The sequence below is a fragment of the Callionymus lyra genome, chromosome 10 (assembly GCF_982586985.1).
Source record: "Callionymus lyra chromosome 10, fCalLyr1.hap1.1, whole genome shotgun sequence".
Classification (NCBI taxonomy): Eukaryota; Metazoa; Chordata; class Actinopteri; order Syngnathiformes; family Callionymidae; genus Callionymus; species Callionymus lyra.
The window spans coordinates 17,595,100-17,612,544 of record NC_141827.1 but is presented as its reverse complement, the minus strand read 5'-3'; the positions used below and the strand labels follow the sequence as shown (position 1 = coordinate 17,612,544).

Genomic DNA, 17,445 nt, shown 5'->3' with positions numbered 1-17,445 from the left:
AAAATAAATAACATTTAATTTGCCCGTGTTAGGTTCTCTCGAGTGTGAACGTTCTTTTGTGCGGAGATGTTTTATTGTGAGTGTCAGAATGTCGCCGGGCTGAGAAGCACACACAGGCGGCGGCGCATGCGCACGACACGTTTATGCCATATTGGAATGAGGTCGTGTACGAGAGATGCGTCAAGCGCGCAGGAATAAGTGGGAGAAAGACCGGAAGTAAGGCAGATGCTGCGTCCAAAAACAAAAGACGATCCGTAATGTTGAGCGTCACGCGTCGCGTTTTAGTCTGGAAAGTAGAACCGGAACAGCGTTGCTAAGTCATGCTAGCTTAGCGTAGCTTAGGAGCGAGCAGGCGGAGAGGATCGGCATCCAAAAAAAAGCGACTTAAAAAAAACTACTTGACGGTAAGAAAGACGTTTGTTCACCTAATATTCACCTGCCGGAGGTTGTTTATCGTGTTTTCACGTCGGTGTTTGGCGTCGCGGGTTCGTGCTCGTCTTTTTTCCCGGCTCTCAAAAAGATGGTCGAGTGCGAGCGCCCTGCTGCTCCAGCCGTGTGACGTTCAGGAACTTGACTCGGACTCGGGTTTCCACGAGTCCACACCGTGTCGACCGTTGAGCACGCACTCCGTGCGCGTTTGGCAGTTGTCGGTTCCGAAAACGTGCCGCGGCAGTCTCGGGCTTGCTTGCCAAAGTTGTGGTGGTGGTGGTGCTGCTGCATCGCGACCACGGCCCGTCTCCCCCGGGCTCGGTACCGGTCCTCACGAACCATAGCGAGCCGACACCGTTTGCCCTTGAATAACTGTCGGACTTGTGGACCGAGGGTTGCTTAACTCATCGCCTCTGTTGGGAAACCGTGTAGAACCACCAGAAGGTTCTATAACAGACTTTTTTATTGGGGCCAGTTTGTCTTCTGGACCTCGAACTCGCTCTCAGAAATTTCACAATTTCTCTAGCTTTAATTTCACTTTCATCCTCTTGTAAATGTTTACTTATACAACTTTTGTTTAAAAAAAAAGAAGATGAATTTACATTTCTCCTACATTTGTCATTTATTCATTCCTAATGGCAACTTTTAGATCTTATTTTGTTGAAAAATACAAAATTTGACACCAACTTTTGTATCTATTGGCATTTACTACCAGATTGTACAACTTATAATAAACATGTCAAGAAACTTCATTAAAATGTAGTTTGTTAGGGAAAAACATAAGGGGTGTTTATTGGCAACAATCTGATGACGCAACGATACGATTTTGATACTGTAGGAACAACAATATATTTGTAGTATTGGAAGAGTACTTGACTCTGTTGTTGCATTATTTACAGATTGAGTCATAAATGTTTTTATTTCTTCTGAAACAGAAATATGTCCAAACATCAGCTTTAATAGCTGATGGAGTCGACTGTATCCTCTTGTACTCAGACATCGCAGCTTTTCATTGTACATTTAGTTCTGGAAGAGGACATTTTTACTACCAGTTTGTCTTCTGGACCTCGAACTCGCTGTCAGAACCACATTTCACAATTTCTCTAGCCTTAATTCCACTTTCATCCTCTTGTAAATGTTTACTTAAACAACTTTTGTTAAAATAAAAAAATAAAAAAAATTATATATTCCTCCTACATTTATCATTTATTCATTCCAAATGGCAACTTTTAGATCTTATTTTGTTAAAAAATACAAAATTTGATGTGAAACACACCAACCTTTTTATCTATTGGCATTAACTACCCGATTGTACAACTTATAATAAACATGTCAAGAAACTTGATTAAAATGTAGTTTGTTCGGTAAAATATAAGGGGTGTTTATTGGCAACAATCTGATGACGTATACGATACAATGCAACGATACGATTTTGATACTGTAGGAACAACAATATATTTGTAGTATTGCAAGAGAACTTGACTCTGTTGTTGCATTATTTACAGATGGAGTCATAAATGTTTTTATTTCTTCTGAAACAGAAATATGTCCAAACATCAGCTTTAATAGCTGATGGAGTCGACTGTATCCTCTTGTACTCAGACATCGCAGCTTTTCATTGTACATTTAGCTGTGGAAGAGGACATTTTTGCTACCAGTTTGTCTTCTGGACCTCGAACTCGCTGTCAGAACCACATTTCACAATTTCTCTAGCCTTAATTTCACTTTCATAATCTTGTAAATGTTTACTTATACAACTTTTGTTAAAAAAAAAAGGTGAATATACATTTATCCTACATTTATCATTTATTCATTCCCAACTTTTAGATTTTATTTTGTTTAAAAAAAAATACAAAATTTGATGTGAAACACACCAACCTTTTTATCTATTGGCATTTTCTACCAGATTTTACAACTTATAATAAACATGTCAAGAAACTTCATTAAATGTAGTTTGTTAGGTAAAATATAAGGGGTGTTTATTGGCAACAATCTGATGACGTATCCGATACAATGCAATGATACAATTGTGATACTGTAGGAACAACAATATATTTGAAGTATTGCAAGAGTACTTGACTCTGTTGTTGCATTATTTACAGATGGAGTCATAATTGTTTTTATTTCTTCTGAAACAGAAATGTGTCCAAACATCAGCTTTAATAGCTGATGGAGTCAACTGTATCCTCTTGTACTCAGACATCAGATTTTTATTGTATCTTCAGGAAATTATTGCTACCATATTGCAGCCGGAAGTTTAATTGCAACATAAAAATGAACAAATGCTGTGAATATTTACATGTATATTGTAAATAACTTTTGGTATTTATACAACTTAACAGTGAAATGCCAAGAAACCGAATTAAAATATGGTTAAAATATTAGGGGTGTCTATTTGCAAGAATTTGACAATATCATACATATCACAATGCGGATAGAAAGAAACAACAATATATTAGTAGTAATGTGCGAGTCGTTGAATAAATTAATAGACCACATGGCTCTTGACAGCAAGGACTCTTGACAATGACTGCTTTCACTGTTTTTGAAACGGAAAGAAGTCCAAACATCAGCTTCAAAACCTGCTGGAGTCAACTGTATCCTCTCGTCCTCAGATATCGCAGATTTTCACTCTACCTTTAGCTTTGGAGGATGAAATGTTTGCTACCAGAACAGAAATAAACAAATGAAAATATTAATATTTTATTGTTAATTGTAATTTAAACGGTTGCATTAGTATAATGAGATTTAAATTTACAAAAAAGATTTACAAAAGTACAGTGCTGATTATGATACAATATCTTCAGAAGAAATATTGCGATATTTGTATTTTCACACCTCTTCAAAATGTCCTAAATCTAATCACACATGGTTCTAGAATTCTGCTGACCTAAATAATGTATAGGAACTATACAGGCTTGCCTCTAACAGGAATTATAAATATCTGTTTTAATTCTTAGAGGCTGATTTTTAATTAATTATTGTTAATACATAAACTATCTGTGAACACCCACTCAAATTCAGGGGATAAAAATTTGCTTTCCATCTACACATTTTGTTGAGAATATGAGAGTAGAATGCCAGAAGGCAAAAAACCTTCGATGAGATAGATAAGAGACTTCTTTATGAAACCATTTGAAAAATCATCGGTGAGTCATGATTAATGCTAGAGAACAGTGTGTTCTACATTCACACGTTTTATAACATTTTTATAGAATTAGGAAATGATACAATTCAAATATTTATTAAATTGAACAAAAGTAAAACCATATCATATTAGTATGGAATGTTGTTTGAATTTTTTTTTTTTTTTTTAAATATTGTTTCAAGTTGTGTCTTAGCACATGCTATTAAACAACACTACAGTAAGAAAATCTTAGATGGGTAGTAGTCAAAATTATAAGAAGGATTATATGATTTTTTTTTTTAAATAACCTACAAAATCGAATCTTATTAATTTATTGTTACCTTGTAGGCCAGAGAATGCTGTGTTTCCATTTTGGCAGAAAATGCACAAGCTGTTTATTTAGTGATTTTTCATTAAATAAACCTGATGTGGCGCCTTTCACCAGAGCTGTTATGGGGGAGTTTTAAGTTGTCGAGTAAATTCTGCAGCAAGAATTTCACAGAGTACAAGCCGATCCAAACTAAATTTCCAAGTAAATGTTGAAATTGTTTCTGAGTAACTGAAACAAGCTCCTTATTGACAAAGATACAGAGACAGTTCTTTGTTGACTGTGTGCCTCTTATTACTTCTGAAACCTCTATTTAAATGTTGACTTTTTTACTCCAGAGGCTTTATTTGTGCAGTTCTATCGTCGATTATCTTATTCTCCAAAATGATCTGCCAGAAAACGTATGAACAGCAAACTGATGGGTCTTGCTCTGAGAGACAGCACTTTTTTGTAAAGGAGGCATTGAATTATTATTGCAAATAATTATTAGCAAATATATTAATTAAAATGATTTTATCGGCTCAGGGCGTGTCTGACTTTAACTTGGATGATTTTAAATTTTTTTTAAGACGGGGGCAATTGCTATCCGGAATTATTTTTATTATTTTATCTTTGTCTATGTTGTATCTTTTAGTCTTTCCAGACTTCAATCCAGTTGGTGTGAAGTGTGAACTTCAAAATAATATTGCTTTATGCATGTTTTGAGTGCGACTTACGCAAACACAAATATGACACTTCAACTCACAAACTTGTTTTTCCGAAATCTCTTTGTCTCACTCCCTCTTGGTGAACTCAACACTGCATGTGTTTAGCGTTTTTACCGTCTACAGTCATGCCTATGTCATTCGATTTGTTTTTTAACTCCAGTTATTAAGTAGTCATTCTTCTCAGAGTAATGTGTAACTTGCGTGAAGGTGAATCTGCTGCCCAGCCTACTATTGTACCTTCAGTTGGTATTTGTATTTTCTAGATATGATTAACCTTTTAGACACCGCTATCAAAGTTGATTTAGGATCTGATTTGTTTAGAAAAATATATTTTCAAGTTAACTTGGGTTTTATATCTTCCTCAAGATACCCCCCCCCGCCCCGTTTATAATTAGCACTTGTAAGTGAAACATACAAAAAGACATTAAAGAAATGTAAGTAAGAATGAAGGTAAAAGTATGCCTGTGTAGAAATACATACATCTCAGATTTAGTTGTCCCCTAGATGCCATTCAAATAAAGATCATGATTCAATTGTTTATTCCATTAAGCTATATTGTGAACTTCATTTCTGTTTTTTTTAAAGGTGTTTTTAGGTCTGGTTCTGTCAAGGTTTCCGCCCCAATAGAACTTGACAATAACTGGAAGATAAATAAATGTGTGAACATCTACAGTATATTATTTACATGGTTAAATGACTCAAGCCACTTTCAAAAGCTCTTGTGTTTATTGTTCAACATGCTCAAGCGAGGCTTATCACTGATGTTATTTCAGTTCAGCTTTAGTTTCTCAGAAGAAACGGGGGAAGTGGTTTTTCTTCCTGTGTGCACAAACCAGTTGTTTCGAGCGAGGGGTGTCGCTGATGAAGTTGTGCGAGCAGTGAGAAGCGATGTGGCGCGGAGTGATGATATCAGACACGAGTTTTGTGAATCCGCTCTGGATATATGAAGTCAGTTGGCCTCTCTCCCCCCTCTGCGACCCCGGGACAATGAGGCTCTCTGCAGTGTGTCACCGTGTGTGTGTGTTTTGGAGGGGGGGGGGGGCCGTGACACAGAGGGAGTCTGGGGCCGGGTCGCCTGTGAAAGGGGGTGCCAATGCTGCCGGAGCACCAGGGTCGCATCGGCAACCCGGTGGTCATGGGTGGGGGGGGGTCGCCTCTGATGCCGTCTCAGGACTTAATAGAGACGTCAGAAGTGACAAAGACATGCTGACAGGCCCAGAGAATGGAGGCGGTGTGACAGAGGAGCGTCCCGGTGTCATGCCCGGCGCTCTCTCTCCTCATTCACGCCGCCTCGGTCTTCTTAAATGAACTTATCTCTGATGTGTCACAGTGACGGGTGTCAAGGAAGACAACATCTGTCGGGGAGACACTAGTGGTGGTCCATCATGTTAAGCTTCACCACTTATAACGCACCCTCACCCATACATTTGTCAGAAAGTTTTCTCTAACTACAGATTTAACGAGCGTCGCCATAGTCCATTTTTTTAAACAATTTTTATTAAACCTTTAAGGGGTGCAGTAGAAACCATCTCATTCTCACCCAGTTTTCATTGTAATTAAGAAAGTAAGAAATCTATATTTATATAGCGCTTTTCTAGACAAGGGTCATTATAATAATTATTATGTCATGTTGTTATGTTATTACGTTGTAAATGTTTTTCATCTTGTGTGTAAATCTTTATTTTATTTTTTTTACTTTTTGAGATGCATTCGAGAACTTTTTTAGGCGTTCCATTTTTGTTGTTCAGTATTTCTTTCAATATACTAAAAAGGGGGATTGGGGGGTATACCAGACATGGTAACATCAAATAATTTTATAACTTTTAAATGTTACAATAATTGCTCATATTAACAGCCTTTGTTAATTTCGCAATTAAAACCTGCCACTAGATGGCAGCAGTCAGTACGTCCTCCTTGCTTAAAGGTGACGGAAGACGAGGGGATACGTCAAGTCCGTCGATTTTAAAGTCGATGTCAAGAGTCATGTGGTCTGTAAATTCCAGAATCAAGTACTCGTACAATACTACAAATATAACAGTATCACAGTTTCGATGATTTATATCGTATTGCCAAATTGTAACCAGTATGTGTTTGTGCGTTTGTGTTCTTTTTCAATGACTATGCATTTGTGTGTGTTAATTGTGGCTTTGAATGTCTGTTCCTGTTTTTTAGATAGTGCTTGTGTGTTTGTTCATGTCCATGTTTTATTATTTATGTGTGTGTAGTTTATGTTTTTGTGCCTTTGTGGTCTCTGTGTTGGTGTGTGTGTGTCTCATGTCTAATGCGCTTCTTGGTGTATTTATTGTTCCTTTATTTGCGTCTTAAATATTTTGTCATGTATATATCTTTTATTAATATTGAAAATAATAAATAAAATACAAAGACACAATCCCCTCCATTCCACCCTCCATCCTGCGTTTTCAAAGGATACAAGAAGGTCATAACTCTAAGCGCTCAAGAATTATAATAAGGGGGAAAAGGAAATGGACAAATAACAAGTAATCCTTAATTACATTTTTGTGTAATACTTTTCCACAGGTTGCTAGAGTTTCTAAAGCATGTTTGTCTTTGTGGGATGTTTATACAGTATTTGCTCACTTCTGTGTGTACCTTTTTTTCTTTGTGTGTGTTCCTAATATATGTGTGTAAATGTATGAGCATGGCTTTTGGTGCATCTGCATTTGTTTCTTTTTGAAAAGAAATTTGAATTTATTCTGCATGTATTTGTCTAAGACCCTCTATGCTTTGTGCCTGTCAGGGGAGATGCAGATTTGAGGGAATCCAAAATGAGGAACTAGTACATTATTGTTGTAGGATATAATAATAATTGACATACAAACGTACATTAAACGGCTTGGTATATTTTTTAGCTCCATATTGATCAATGATAAACTTTTACTATCTTTCATTCCTGAAACTCTCACATGTGTTTCCTGTCACAGGCACTTGGAAATTAGAAACTAGAGAGAGATGGCATTGACTGTTGGGTATCATGTGACCTTCATTCTCTCACAGGCAGACGATCATCCCTCTGTTCTTCTTCTCAGCTCCCAGTCTCCGTCTGGAGGGGCGCCACCATGAAGCAGGAGCCGCTGGAGTCTGGTAAGGGAGTGAGAGCCAACAGCTGCTCCAGACCTCGAGGAGCCGGTTCAGATCAGAACTCTGTGTTTGTTCCAGACGGGGATTTAGCTCAGGACATCTCTGACTTCAGCTGGGATGAGTACCTGGAGGAGAGCGGGGCTACTTCGGTGCCACATCACGCCTTCAAACATGTGGGTTGTATAGCATCTCTCTGTCTTCAATAAATCGCAATGTTGGATATAGAGATTAATCCTCTTGCGTCACTTTCAGGTGGATCAGGGTCTCCAGACCGGACTCTCTCCCGGGATGAAGCTGGAAGTGTGCGTTCGATCTGAGGCCGACGGCCCTTACTGGGTGGCGAGCATCATCACCACGTGCGGTCAGCTGCTGCTGCTGCGCTACGATGGTTACCTTGATGACCGGCGCGCCGACTTCTGGTGCGACATCATGACCGCTGACCTCCATCCTCTGGGCTGGAGTCGAGAACATGGCAAGACAATGAGACCACCAGAGGGTGAGCAACAACACGGTTTTAAATTTGATTTATTGAATTTCAATCATTATGGAGACATGTCATGATCGTATGATGAATTCTCCAGTCTCTGACAGTCTTGTCTGACGAGGCGAGATTTGTATCGGTTTCAATATGTGTGTAACATGTTGCAGGTGTTCGTGAGAAGAACCCCGAATGGGAGCCTATGCTGGAAAAAGCTCTGGCGGAGGACTGCGGCGCCCCAGCCAACCTGCTGGAGCTGGTAAGATGAAAAGATTTAAAGGAATTACTCGCACACATATTGTGCCCCGAATGTGTTTGCGGATAAAGAACAGGCGGTTTCCTGCCAACTCTCACTAAAATGTATTAAATCTGAAAAATATTATAAACTTGTCATTGTGCAGAAGACTGAGCAACCATTATATGAAGAGTTAAAATGTAAATAAAATTCCATGAAATTGAATATTTATAATTATATTATTATATCTTATCTGCTCTTTCTTGTTTATCTGGGGACGGGTCAAAGGGGCAGCAGCTTCACCACAGAGGCCAAGAGGCTACGTCATCTAGCTACTCCTTGAAGACCTCAAGTAGTTCGATGTTCCTGTGTAGTATCCGCATTACTGTTGACTCTAACCCAATCCTCCAGTCAGTGATTTTTATACCCAACACTGTACACTTGGTTGCAAACCACTCCACTACTACTGGACCCCCTCTGGCTCACATGTATAAATCCGGTCAACCCCGACGGGACTCCGCGAAATACGCCCTCTCCAGGGCGAAAAATATATTGCTTATCCTGAATCGAAGGTTCCCTATTCTGTGGACCCACTTTTTCAGGACTCCCAAATAGACCCTGCCCTGCTTAACATTGTGATGCCCCTATAGTTAGAAAACACCCTCTGAACGGGGAACCACAACCCCATTCAATTTAGAGTTACTGCCTGTGATGTCCATGCAATGTCGAGGTTTTAAAGTCACAATAAAAATAATGAAAAACTCAAATCTCATCCACCTGGAATTTCTAGAGGGCCTGCAACTAAGGAGCTTCTGCAACATTAGCCCTAGAGAGGTCCTTACCTGCCAGAGATGTTAAGTTCCATGTCCCTAGTGCTAGCTTCTAAAGCTGAGAATCAGATTGCCATAGGCATGACACTATTCCCCTTTGGCACCTCTCACATATGGTAAACCCGTGGAAAGGGGGTCCTGCTGTACCTGGCCACCATAGACCCGCATAGAACTGCACCTGGGCAAGTGAAAATGTGTTCCATTTTCCTTTATCATCATTTAATTACATTTTTTTAACAAATCACATACTGAAATATTTTTCACATTTATGTATTATACATTTCTGCTCCTGATGATCTTCGGCATTGGAAAAAAGGCCTCTGAACGTTATCCTGACCACCATTCATTTCTTCTAATTTAATATTTTGCACATTGTTTTAAAATCAGTACTGGACTTGATTTAAAGCTTTTTAAGAAACCCTTGATCTCTGTTTCAGCCACGGCCTGGCAGAGACCCGGCTGAGCTCCTGTGCGCCGGCTGTTACGTAGAGCTACAGGACCGGGGGGACCCTGGTGTGGCCTGGGCTGCTGAGGTGGAAGAGAACGTCGGAGGCCGACTGAAGCTGCGATCGCTCGGGACAGAGGGACTCCCGGATACACCTGCCACCCGCTGGCTCTTCTACCTCCATCCACATATCCACCCACCTGGCTGGGCCAAAGACCATGGGTGCGCCCTGAAGCCTCCCCCAGGTCAGTGTTTTTTTTTGTTTTTTTTAGCAAAGTGTTTTAATGTTTGTCTCACTTTGATCAAGTTTGGATGATTAAGCATTATTTAAAACATATATTTTGTTGGCTAGAGTTGAGGCTCTACAAGAAAACCAGTAAAATAAACACAATGCAACTTGATTGATTTCAGCTTTCCTGCAGTTTTTTTGGAATGTAAAGTATTCAAGCCTCTCCCAGTCTCATAAAGTTAAGCTTTAGAAAACTTGTTTTTGTCAACGCTGGTGTGCTGTTCCTCTTAAAAACTCCCTGCTTAATTGTTTCGCTCTGAAATGTTCTTGTTTGGCCTCTGACTTGTGTCTGTGGGCTTCAGAGCTGCTGGGCCTGCGGACAGAAGAGGAGTGGGAGGAGGTGAAGCAACGGATCACCGACCTGCCTGAGGAGGAAGATCTCACTGCAGCGCTAACAAAGGTGCTAATACTGTCCTTGATAACTAAACGTGTGACGTGTTCTTTTTAAAAAAACTATAATTTACCTTGTGACTCTCTGTGTGTTTCAGGAACGAGCTCCGATCGTGACTCACCGTTTTAAGGAAGGCATGAAGCTGGAGGCCCTCGACCCTAACGCTCCCATTTCCATCAGACCAGCCACCGTCACCAAGGTAACGCTGCTGGTTTATGACTTGTTGTAACAGAACAGTGAACCAGAACTTCAGAAGTGACATCTATATGTAGTCACAAGGTTACTGCAGATCCTTAAAAAGTCACTCTATTCATGAAACTAAAAATGTAGAAAGAAGGCCTTAATTGGTGAGACGATCTCTTAAAAGTCTTAAAAATGTAAACATGTAAATGTAAACTAGTTTCAAATCTCAATATATATTTGTTATCTTTCAAAAATAATTTAAAGATTGACATGCAATCACAATAGCCTAATAAAACAGTGGGGACTATTTTTCTTCTTTGTTTATTTTACTCCATATCAACCAAAATAATTGTTACAATACACACACAAGTGATGCAAGTATCGAGCTACATGCTCAACCCTTGGTTGTTTGTTGCTTTAAACAACCATTTTTCAAAGCACCACAGAGTCCTATCTGCTTTAAGAAACTATTACTTTGCTGCTAGCAAACACGCACAAACAAACACAATATTTTTTCTGGGAAATCATTTAAAGCCGACTGTCTCCCTCAGGTGTTCAGTGATCAGTATTTCCTGGTCACCATGGATGACCTCTGCGGGCTTGAAGAGCCTGAAGGAACTGGACGATCCTTCCTGTGTCACAGAGACAGCCCAGGGATCTTTCCTGCTCAGTGGGGTCCTAAAAACGGAATCGCTCTCAGTCCCCCTCCAGGTGAGTGGCATCTTTCCCGTTATTTTTCAGACACACCTTTCAGTTTTTAAACCCTGTGTCACCGGCGTTCAGGGTTCCAGGGTCCTGACTTCGACTGGGCTGACTATCTGAAGCAGAGTGAAGCTGAAGCTGCTCCTCAGCACTGCTTCCCAACTGTAAGTTGTTTGGCTGGTGTCACTTGGTTGGTTCTGGTGGAAGATTAAACTTTATGGAAACAGAACTTTACTTATTTTATACAGGAGCAGAGTGATCACAGTTTCAAGGAGTCCATGAAGCTTGAGGCCGTGAACCCTCTGTCGCCCGAGAATATCCACGTGTCTACAGTCACGAGGGTCAAAGGGCAATACGTCTGGCTCAATCTGGAAGGTTTGTTAGGATGACCATGCAAAGTTCGGTTTCTCGTAATTTTATATGGTCATGTGTTCATGTCCAGGCCTGAAGCAACCCATGCCAGAGGTCATCGTTCATGTCGACTCCCTCGACATCTTCCCAGTCAGCTGGTGCGAGACCAACGGGTATCCTCTGGTGCACCCCATCAAGCCGCCAGGTGAGGCATCGTGTGTAAACTCTTTAGGATTGTGATGGTTACTGACCTTTCATTGTCTGATGTTAGTTGAGAAGGAGCGGAAGGTCGCCGTTGTGCAGCCGGAGAAACAGTGAGTATTCAGTTGCCAATTGATAAGACGAAAAAAGAATGATAAAATGTCTTGTTTGTCAACAGCAGAGCTCCAACCAAGTCCAGCTCACCTGATGCCATCAAGCAGCAGAGCACAAACCAGTCAGACACCGGTATGTGATTTTGTAACGTCATTAAAATGGTCACAAACTATAATTTTCTTTTTGAATTCACAAAAAGCCATGCTTGTGCAACTCTATTATAGTAAAGCAGTTTCAAATACATTTTTGAATTGGAGAAACATTTTTTCCAGTAGAAAATACAGTCACATCAATTAATGATTAAATGGGATACAATCAAATAATATACAAAACCTGCACGCAAGGTCTAAATAAGAAACCAAAATAAAGAATGAAATGAAATAAACAAACCAAGTAAAGCACGCCTTTATATAGATAAAATTGTTCAACTCAAAATCTCTATGTTAACACGTCCCAAAAAGTCATAAAACATTTTCCTTATTTTCCTAAATCTGTCAGGTTCACCTTTAATACAAAAGCTGATTTTCTCCAATGCCTCCAAAGAACAACATTCTGTCAACATCAACATTCATTCGAAACTTCTTATGAGTGTTTATAATTTTGTTTAAATGACCACATGTCGCTGCTATGATATGTTTTTATTTTGGTGTTTGTACACAGGTCAAGGTAACGGGAAATACTGTTGCCCCAAAATCTTCTTCAACCACAGATGTTTCTCCGGGCCGTATCTTAACAAAGGACGCATCGCTGAGCTACCTCAGTTCATCGGACCGGGAAACTGCGCCCTTGTTCTTAAAGAGGTGAGCTGCCTGCGATTTCTTCATGCACCAATGATTGAAACTTGAGGACAATTCCATAAAGGTCAAATCCTCTCCCAAGACTGATGCTTATCAGGTCATCACAACAATCTTCATTCTCAAAAAGAAGTTCTTCTCTTAATCTCTTCAATTAAACCTGACTCTCATGGCGTCGTGTGACCACTTCACCATTACTCTGTCTATTGCATGTTTAAATCACGTGACAACATCTCAGTTTGATCAAACCGTTCTTTAGACTGCTGCTGACTGCTTCTGGTGTTCTGTAACCAGGTCTTGACGCTGCTCATCAACTCTGCCTACAAGCCCAGCCGAGTGCTGCGAGAGCTGCAGCTGGACCAGGAGAGTCGCTGGCAGGGCAACGGAGAGACTCTTAAAGCCAAGTGAGTTGAGAACCCCGTAATCCCTCTGTACTCTTCCTCTGGTAGCTGGGAGGGGAGTGAGATGTCTCATCTGTGGAGGAGGGACATGCTTGACTAGAAAGTTGGTGAATGTTCATAAAGTTGCTATTATCACATGAATCCCTGATTCCTACCGTAAGAGGCAGAAACAACACATTCTTAACTCTGATTACTACATTAACATGTGACCTTTATATTTATTTGTCATTGTAAAAAATAATGTTCAACTACCGAGTTAAATCTACAAGATTTTTTGGGGGATGTGACCAATTCATCCTTCTTGCACAGGTACAAGGGAAAGAGTTACCGTGCAACTGTGGAGATCGTCCGCACTGCTGACCGCGTGGCTGACTTCTGCAGGAAAACCTGCATCAAGTTAGAGTGCTGCCCGAACCTGTTTGGACCCGGCATGGTGCTGGAGCAATGCACAGAGAACTGCTCCGTCCTCACCAAGACCAAATACAGTGAGTGGGTTCTCTTAATTCAGTCTATTAGTTTCAGAATTTAAAAGTTTAAAACATGGATTTTTCCCTGCAGCTTATTATTACGGCAAAAAGAAGAGCAAACGTGTCGGCCGTCCGCCCGGAGGTCATTCGAACCTGGAGGGAGGCGTGAAGAGGAGAGGGAGGAAGAGAAAGAGGAGGAAACAGCTTTTTGTGCACAAGAAGAGGCGCTCCTCTGCTTCGGTCGACAACACACCTGCTGGGTCTCCACAGGTAATGGCATTTTTTAAACTTTGGTAAAAGCTGTGTAGATGTTGACGATATGGATTCCTCTTGGCTCTCCAGGGCAGCGGGGAGGAGGAAGATCTGGACGAGGACGACTCCCTCAGTGAAGACTCGGGCTCTGAGCTGCAGGACGACCTTCAGGATGATTCTGAACAGTCGGTTGAGAAGTCTCAGCCCACCACGCCGTCCCCCTCTCCACCGTCAACACCTCGACCTGCACGCCGGCGTAGAAAACCTCACTCTCCCTCCTTCTCTGACGATGAAAATCGACCCCCCTCGCCAAAGGTAAGAAAAACTTTTCTCTGTGAGAAAGTCTGTTTGCACCTTGATCAATTACTGTAAACAACAGAATGTGAGAAATCTGTTACTTGATTAACTTTATTTTTAAAATAAAAATTCCCTGTTCACTATTACTTACAGTTGGCAACCATTTGTATCTATATTTTAGGTTTAAAAAAAGGCGCATATAAGATTACGTACATTCAATATAATGGGATTTTGATTTAAACAATGAAAAAAAAAGTAATTTTAAACAATGAAGAAGTTTTTTGGCCCCATGTTCTTCACATCCTTCATTTATCATTATAAAAAATATGACCATTTTATTGTCCTTTGTTAGCTTTTCTGGAAGTTCCTCTTTAACAACTAATTAAAATATACAGCTACATTACACTTTTAAAATGTACCTAATAGTATCATAGGTAAGCTACAGCTCGTAAGTATTCAAGTACTCTTCTTTTAAATGCAGAACTCTGATTTGACTCATTGTGGAGAAACTGGTTATATTTATCATTTCTGTTTTGCTATCTTGGGATTTATATTTTGTTATTCAATGTATTCTGCATTTTTGTGTTTGCTGTGTTTTTTTTTCCATCTAATTCATCTTAACCAAATAGCCAGTAAGAACCAATATGGACTGACGGTGTGATTTTGCAGAGGTTGGTTGCAGACATGTTTACACTGCCTGTGGAAATTATTTAAATTAATAACGGTTTTTTTTTTGGTCTCGAGGATTGCGGCCCACTTGCAATACCTTCGCGGCCCACCAGGTGGCCGCGGCCCACAGGTTGGAAATCACTGCTGTAGAGATCACTGCAGTTTGTTTTTGATCTCCTTTAACTGAAGTGAAATTTACATTTGTTCATCATAAAAACATTTGTAGCTATTCTATTATCTTATATCTATTCTGACGTTTGCGATGTTTCTCTCTTAGTTTATACCTGGTGAGATGGTGCTGTCTAGATTATGATTTTGAGAGGAAGAAATGTTTATGGTTCTCTTTATGCCTTCATGAGACCTTTCAATCTGGGAGAGTTGATGTGAATTAAATGTCTAGTGATTGATAAGTAATTCAAGGGAAGAAACATGTCATTATGGATCCAAGGGCGTCTGAGTTTAGTTCTTTAAATAGGAGGCATAAATACAGTCTTCTCACAGAGTCTAATCGGTGTGACTGGTTACAAAGGTCACTCTCATTATTGGAACCATCTTCCTGAAGTAATTCATTTGTTCATTTTTTTTGTGTCTGATCTAGACCTCAAAGAACGAGCCCCCTCAGAAGTTGTGTTTGGACACAAGCCCCCTGGAGTGGAGCGTTACGGATGTGGTTCGTTTCATCAGGACCACCGACTGCGCCCCTCTCGCTCGCATTTTCATGGATCAAGTAAGAGCCCGAACTTTGATCTCATGGTCATACTCGACTCATGATAAGATGTTTTTTTATGACATATGCTTCCTTGTTGAAGGAGATCGACGGGCAGGCGCTGCTCCTCCTGAACCTCCCGACGGTACAGGAGTGCATGGATCTGAAACTGGGACCAGCCATCAAGCTGTGCCACCACATCGAGAGAGTCAAGCTGGTATTTTATCAACAGTTTGCAACGTAGCCGGTAGAGAGTCGGACATGGTTTCTTACTGTGACTCGTTTTTTAAAACACTGGACATCGTGCGGAGACTTTTGTTTGAAGACCCGGCTGCTGGATTATTCCCACACTTGAAACACATAGGATAGGCAAGGAGATGTTAATCACTTCATGAAGCCTTAAACCTTAGGTTGTAATATTAATTCAATATTTTAAATTGCCTGAAGTTCAGAGGAACCCATCAATTTTAGTGCCTCTTTGAAAATGTGTCGGTTTCAGAGCTCAATTCTCATAAGTTGACTTATGAACGCATGAATGCTGTGTAGCTGCACAAAAAACAAAGTACACAACATGAATATTAAAAGGGTCGTTTTCATATAAGTACCTTCATCTGTAGTGTAGTGAGTTGTTTTGTTTTTTCAAATGTGCTGATCTGGAGCACACGCATGAACAGCATCAAAGTTTGTCTTGAAACAATTTGGAGTGTGTTAAATATAGGCAAATGTTTCCAAATTGTCATGGATTTTCTCGTCAATAAAGTACACATGTTAGATTCTAGTGCAAACACAAATCAGTGGTACGACAGTTTTTATGTATATAGTGTACATAGTTAAAATCTTTTAGCGCGACAGGGTATTCACACGAGTCAACCAACCTTAAACAACGTTAAAGGCTTTAGATTCACAGCTTTTTGCACAAATGGCCTCAAAATTACTGTTGGAGAACTTTTGGAGTAGAATAATCTGATCATAGGTTGGTGAAAAACAAAATAATTTAAAGTAGGTTTGTTTGATTTTTGTTCAGTCAACGGTTTCCCTTTTTACGGTCAAATAATTGAAACTTCTTTTGTTTTTTCAGGGTGTTCTGAAATAAGAACAGCAAAAAACTATGTTTTGTGTATTTATGTATGTCGACATAACGTGAGGATATTGTTCAGTTCCCACTATTGTCAGCTCCACTGATCATCATCATGAAAAGTATATTTTAGGTCAGGTATCTCTGAATTCCACTGGTTATTAAATGTGTTCAAATGTTTTTGTAAATATGGAATTACAAGTGAAACCGTTTAAACAAGTACCTTTTTTCTCTTTTTGTGAGTTTTATAAATGCAATGGGGCCTTTTTAGTTTTTTTTTATTTTTTGAAATTACTTTATTGTGAGAATGTCTTTGGAAGGTAAAAATTAATAAAGGTCATTGAATGCCTCGTCTACTTTTCTCACTTTCTGATGTACTTCTCTGCACACCATCACTTACTCATGACCTGATGGGATGGATCATCTAAGCAAAAGAGAAGGGCTAAATCACAGATGAGCACAGATTTGTCAAAAAAAGTATTGTGTTTAAAAAGAAAATGCTTTAGATCCCAGAATAAAAAGGTTATATAAAGTATTTATATTTCATATGCTTGTTCAAAATGGTAGTTTTAACCACATTTTCATTCATCATGATGTATGACCTATGTCCTTCAGTTTCACATACATCATGAGAAAACAATCATAGAATTGAATATCCAATTGGGTAGATTTTGTGATAGGAAAAGTAGTATTCATTTGAAATAAATATGCAATATGTCCCAAATGATTTCCTCTAGTCCTGACCATGGGCCACATGCGACCCTTTTTTTCTATTATGTCGCCCTTATTTACCTTTTGTACAACATGTTTCTGAACCCACTCATCAAAAAGGCCACACTTTAGACTTTTACTCTTGGCCGGGACATTTCTAATGT

The 17,445-nt window shown here is 39.7% G+C and overlaps 2 protein-coding genes across 4 annotated transcripts in view; one reads left to right on the top strand and one right to left on the bottom strand.

Annotated features, from left to right (window-relative positions):
- The window catches only part of zbtb40 (zinc finger and BTB domain containing 40), a 390,649-nt gene that overhangs the window by 266,757 nt on the left and 106,447 nt on the right, over nucleotides 1–17,445 (bottom strand). The gene's annotated exons all lie outside the window — the stretch shown is intronic.
- sfmbt1 (Scm like with four mbt domains 1) lies at nucleotides 313–16,924 on the top strand. Of its 3 annotated transcripts, none has more exons than XM_087801288.1 (21): nucleotides 313–404; nucleotides 7,607–7,693; nucleotides 7,769–7,863; nucleotides 7,943–8,186; nucleotides 8,339–8,427; nucleotides 9,671–9,923; nucleotides 10,270–10,367; nucleotides 10,456–10,557; nucleotides 11,093–11,252; nucleotides 11,325–11,407; nucleotides 11,492–11,618; nucleotides 11,686–11,799; nucleotides 11,866–11,908; nucleotides 11,974–12,041; nucleotides 12,570–12,709; nucleotides 12,998–13,107; nucleotides 13,414–13,589; nucleotides 13,663–13,841; nucleotides 13,914–14,138; nucleotides 15,388–15,516; nucleotides 15,599–16,924. In XM_087801288.1, the coding sequence occupies exons 2-21, from the start codon at nucleotides 7,669–7,671 to the stop codon at nucleotides 15,737–15,739; spliced, it is 2,601 nt and encodes an 866-aa protein (XP_087657414.1). In that variant the 5' UTR covers nucleotides 313–404; nucleotides 7,607–7,668; the 3' UTR covers nucleotides 15,740–16,924. The 3 variants fall into 3 exon arrangements, with proteins under 3 accessions (XP_087657414.1, XP_087657415.1, XP_087657413.1); XM_087801289.1 differs by having other exon boundaries at nucleotides 315–404; nucleotides 7,639–7,693; nucleotides 11,977–12,041; XM_087801287.1 differs by having other exon boundaries at nucleotides 316–404; nucleotides 7,639–7,693.

Coding starts and splice junctions, on each gene's coding strand:
- sfmbt1 (XM_087801288.1), top strand. CDS start 7,669: ATGAAGCAGGAGCCGCTGGAGTCTG. Junction 10,368..10,455: donor TCACTGCAGCGCTAACAAAG/GTGCTAATACTG, acceptor TGTGTGTTTCAG/GAACGAGCTCCGATCGTGAC. Junction 12,042..12,569: donor CACAAACCAGTCAGACACCG/GTATGTGATTTT, acceptor GTTTGTACACAG/GTCAAGGTAACGGGAAATAC.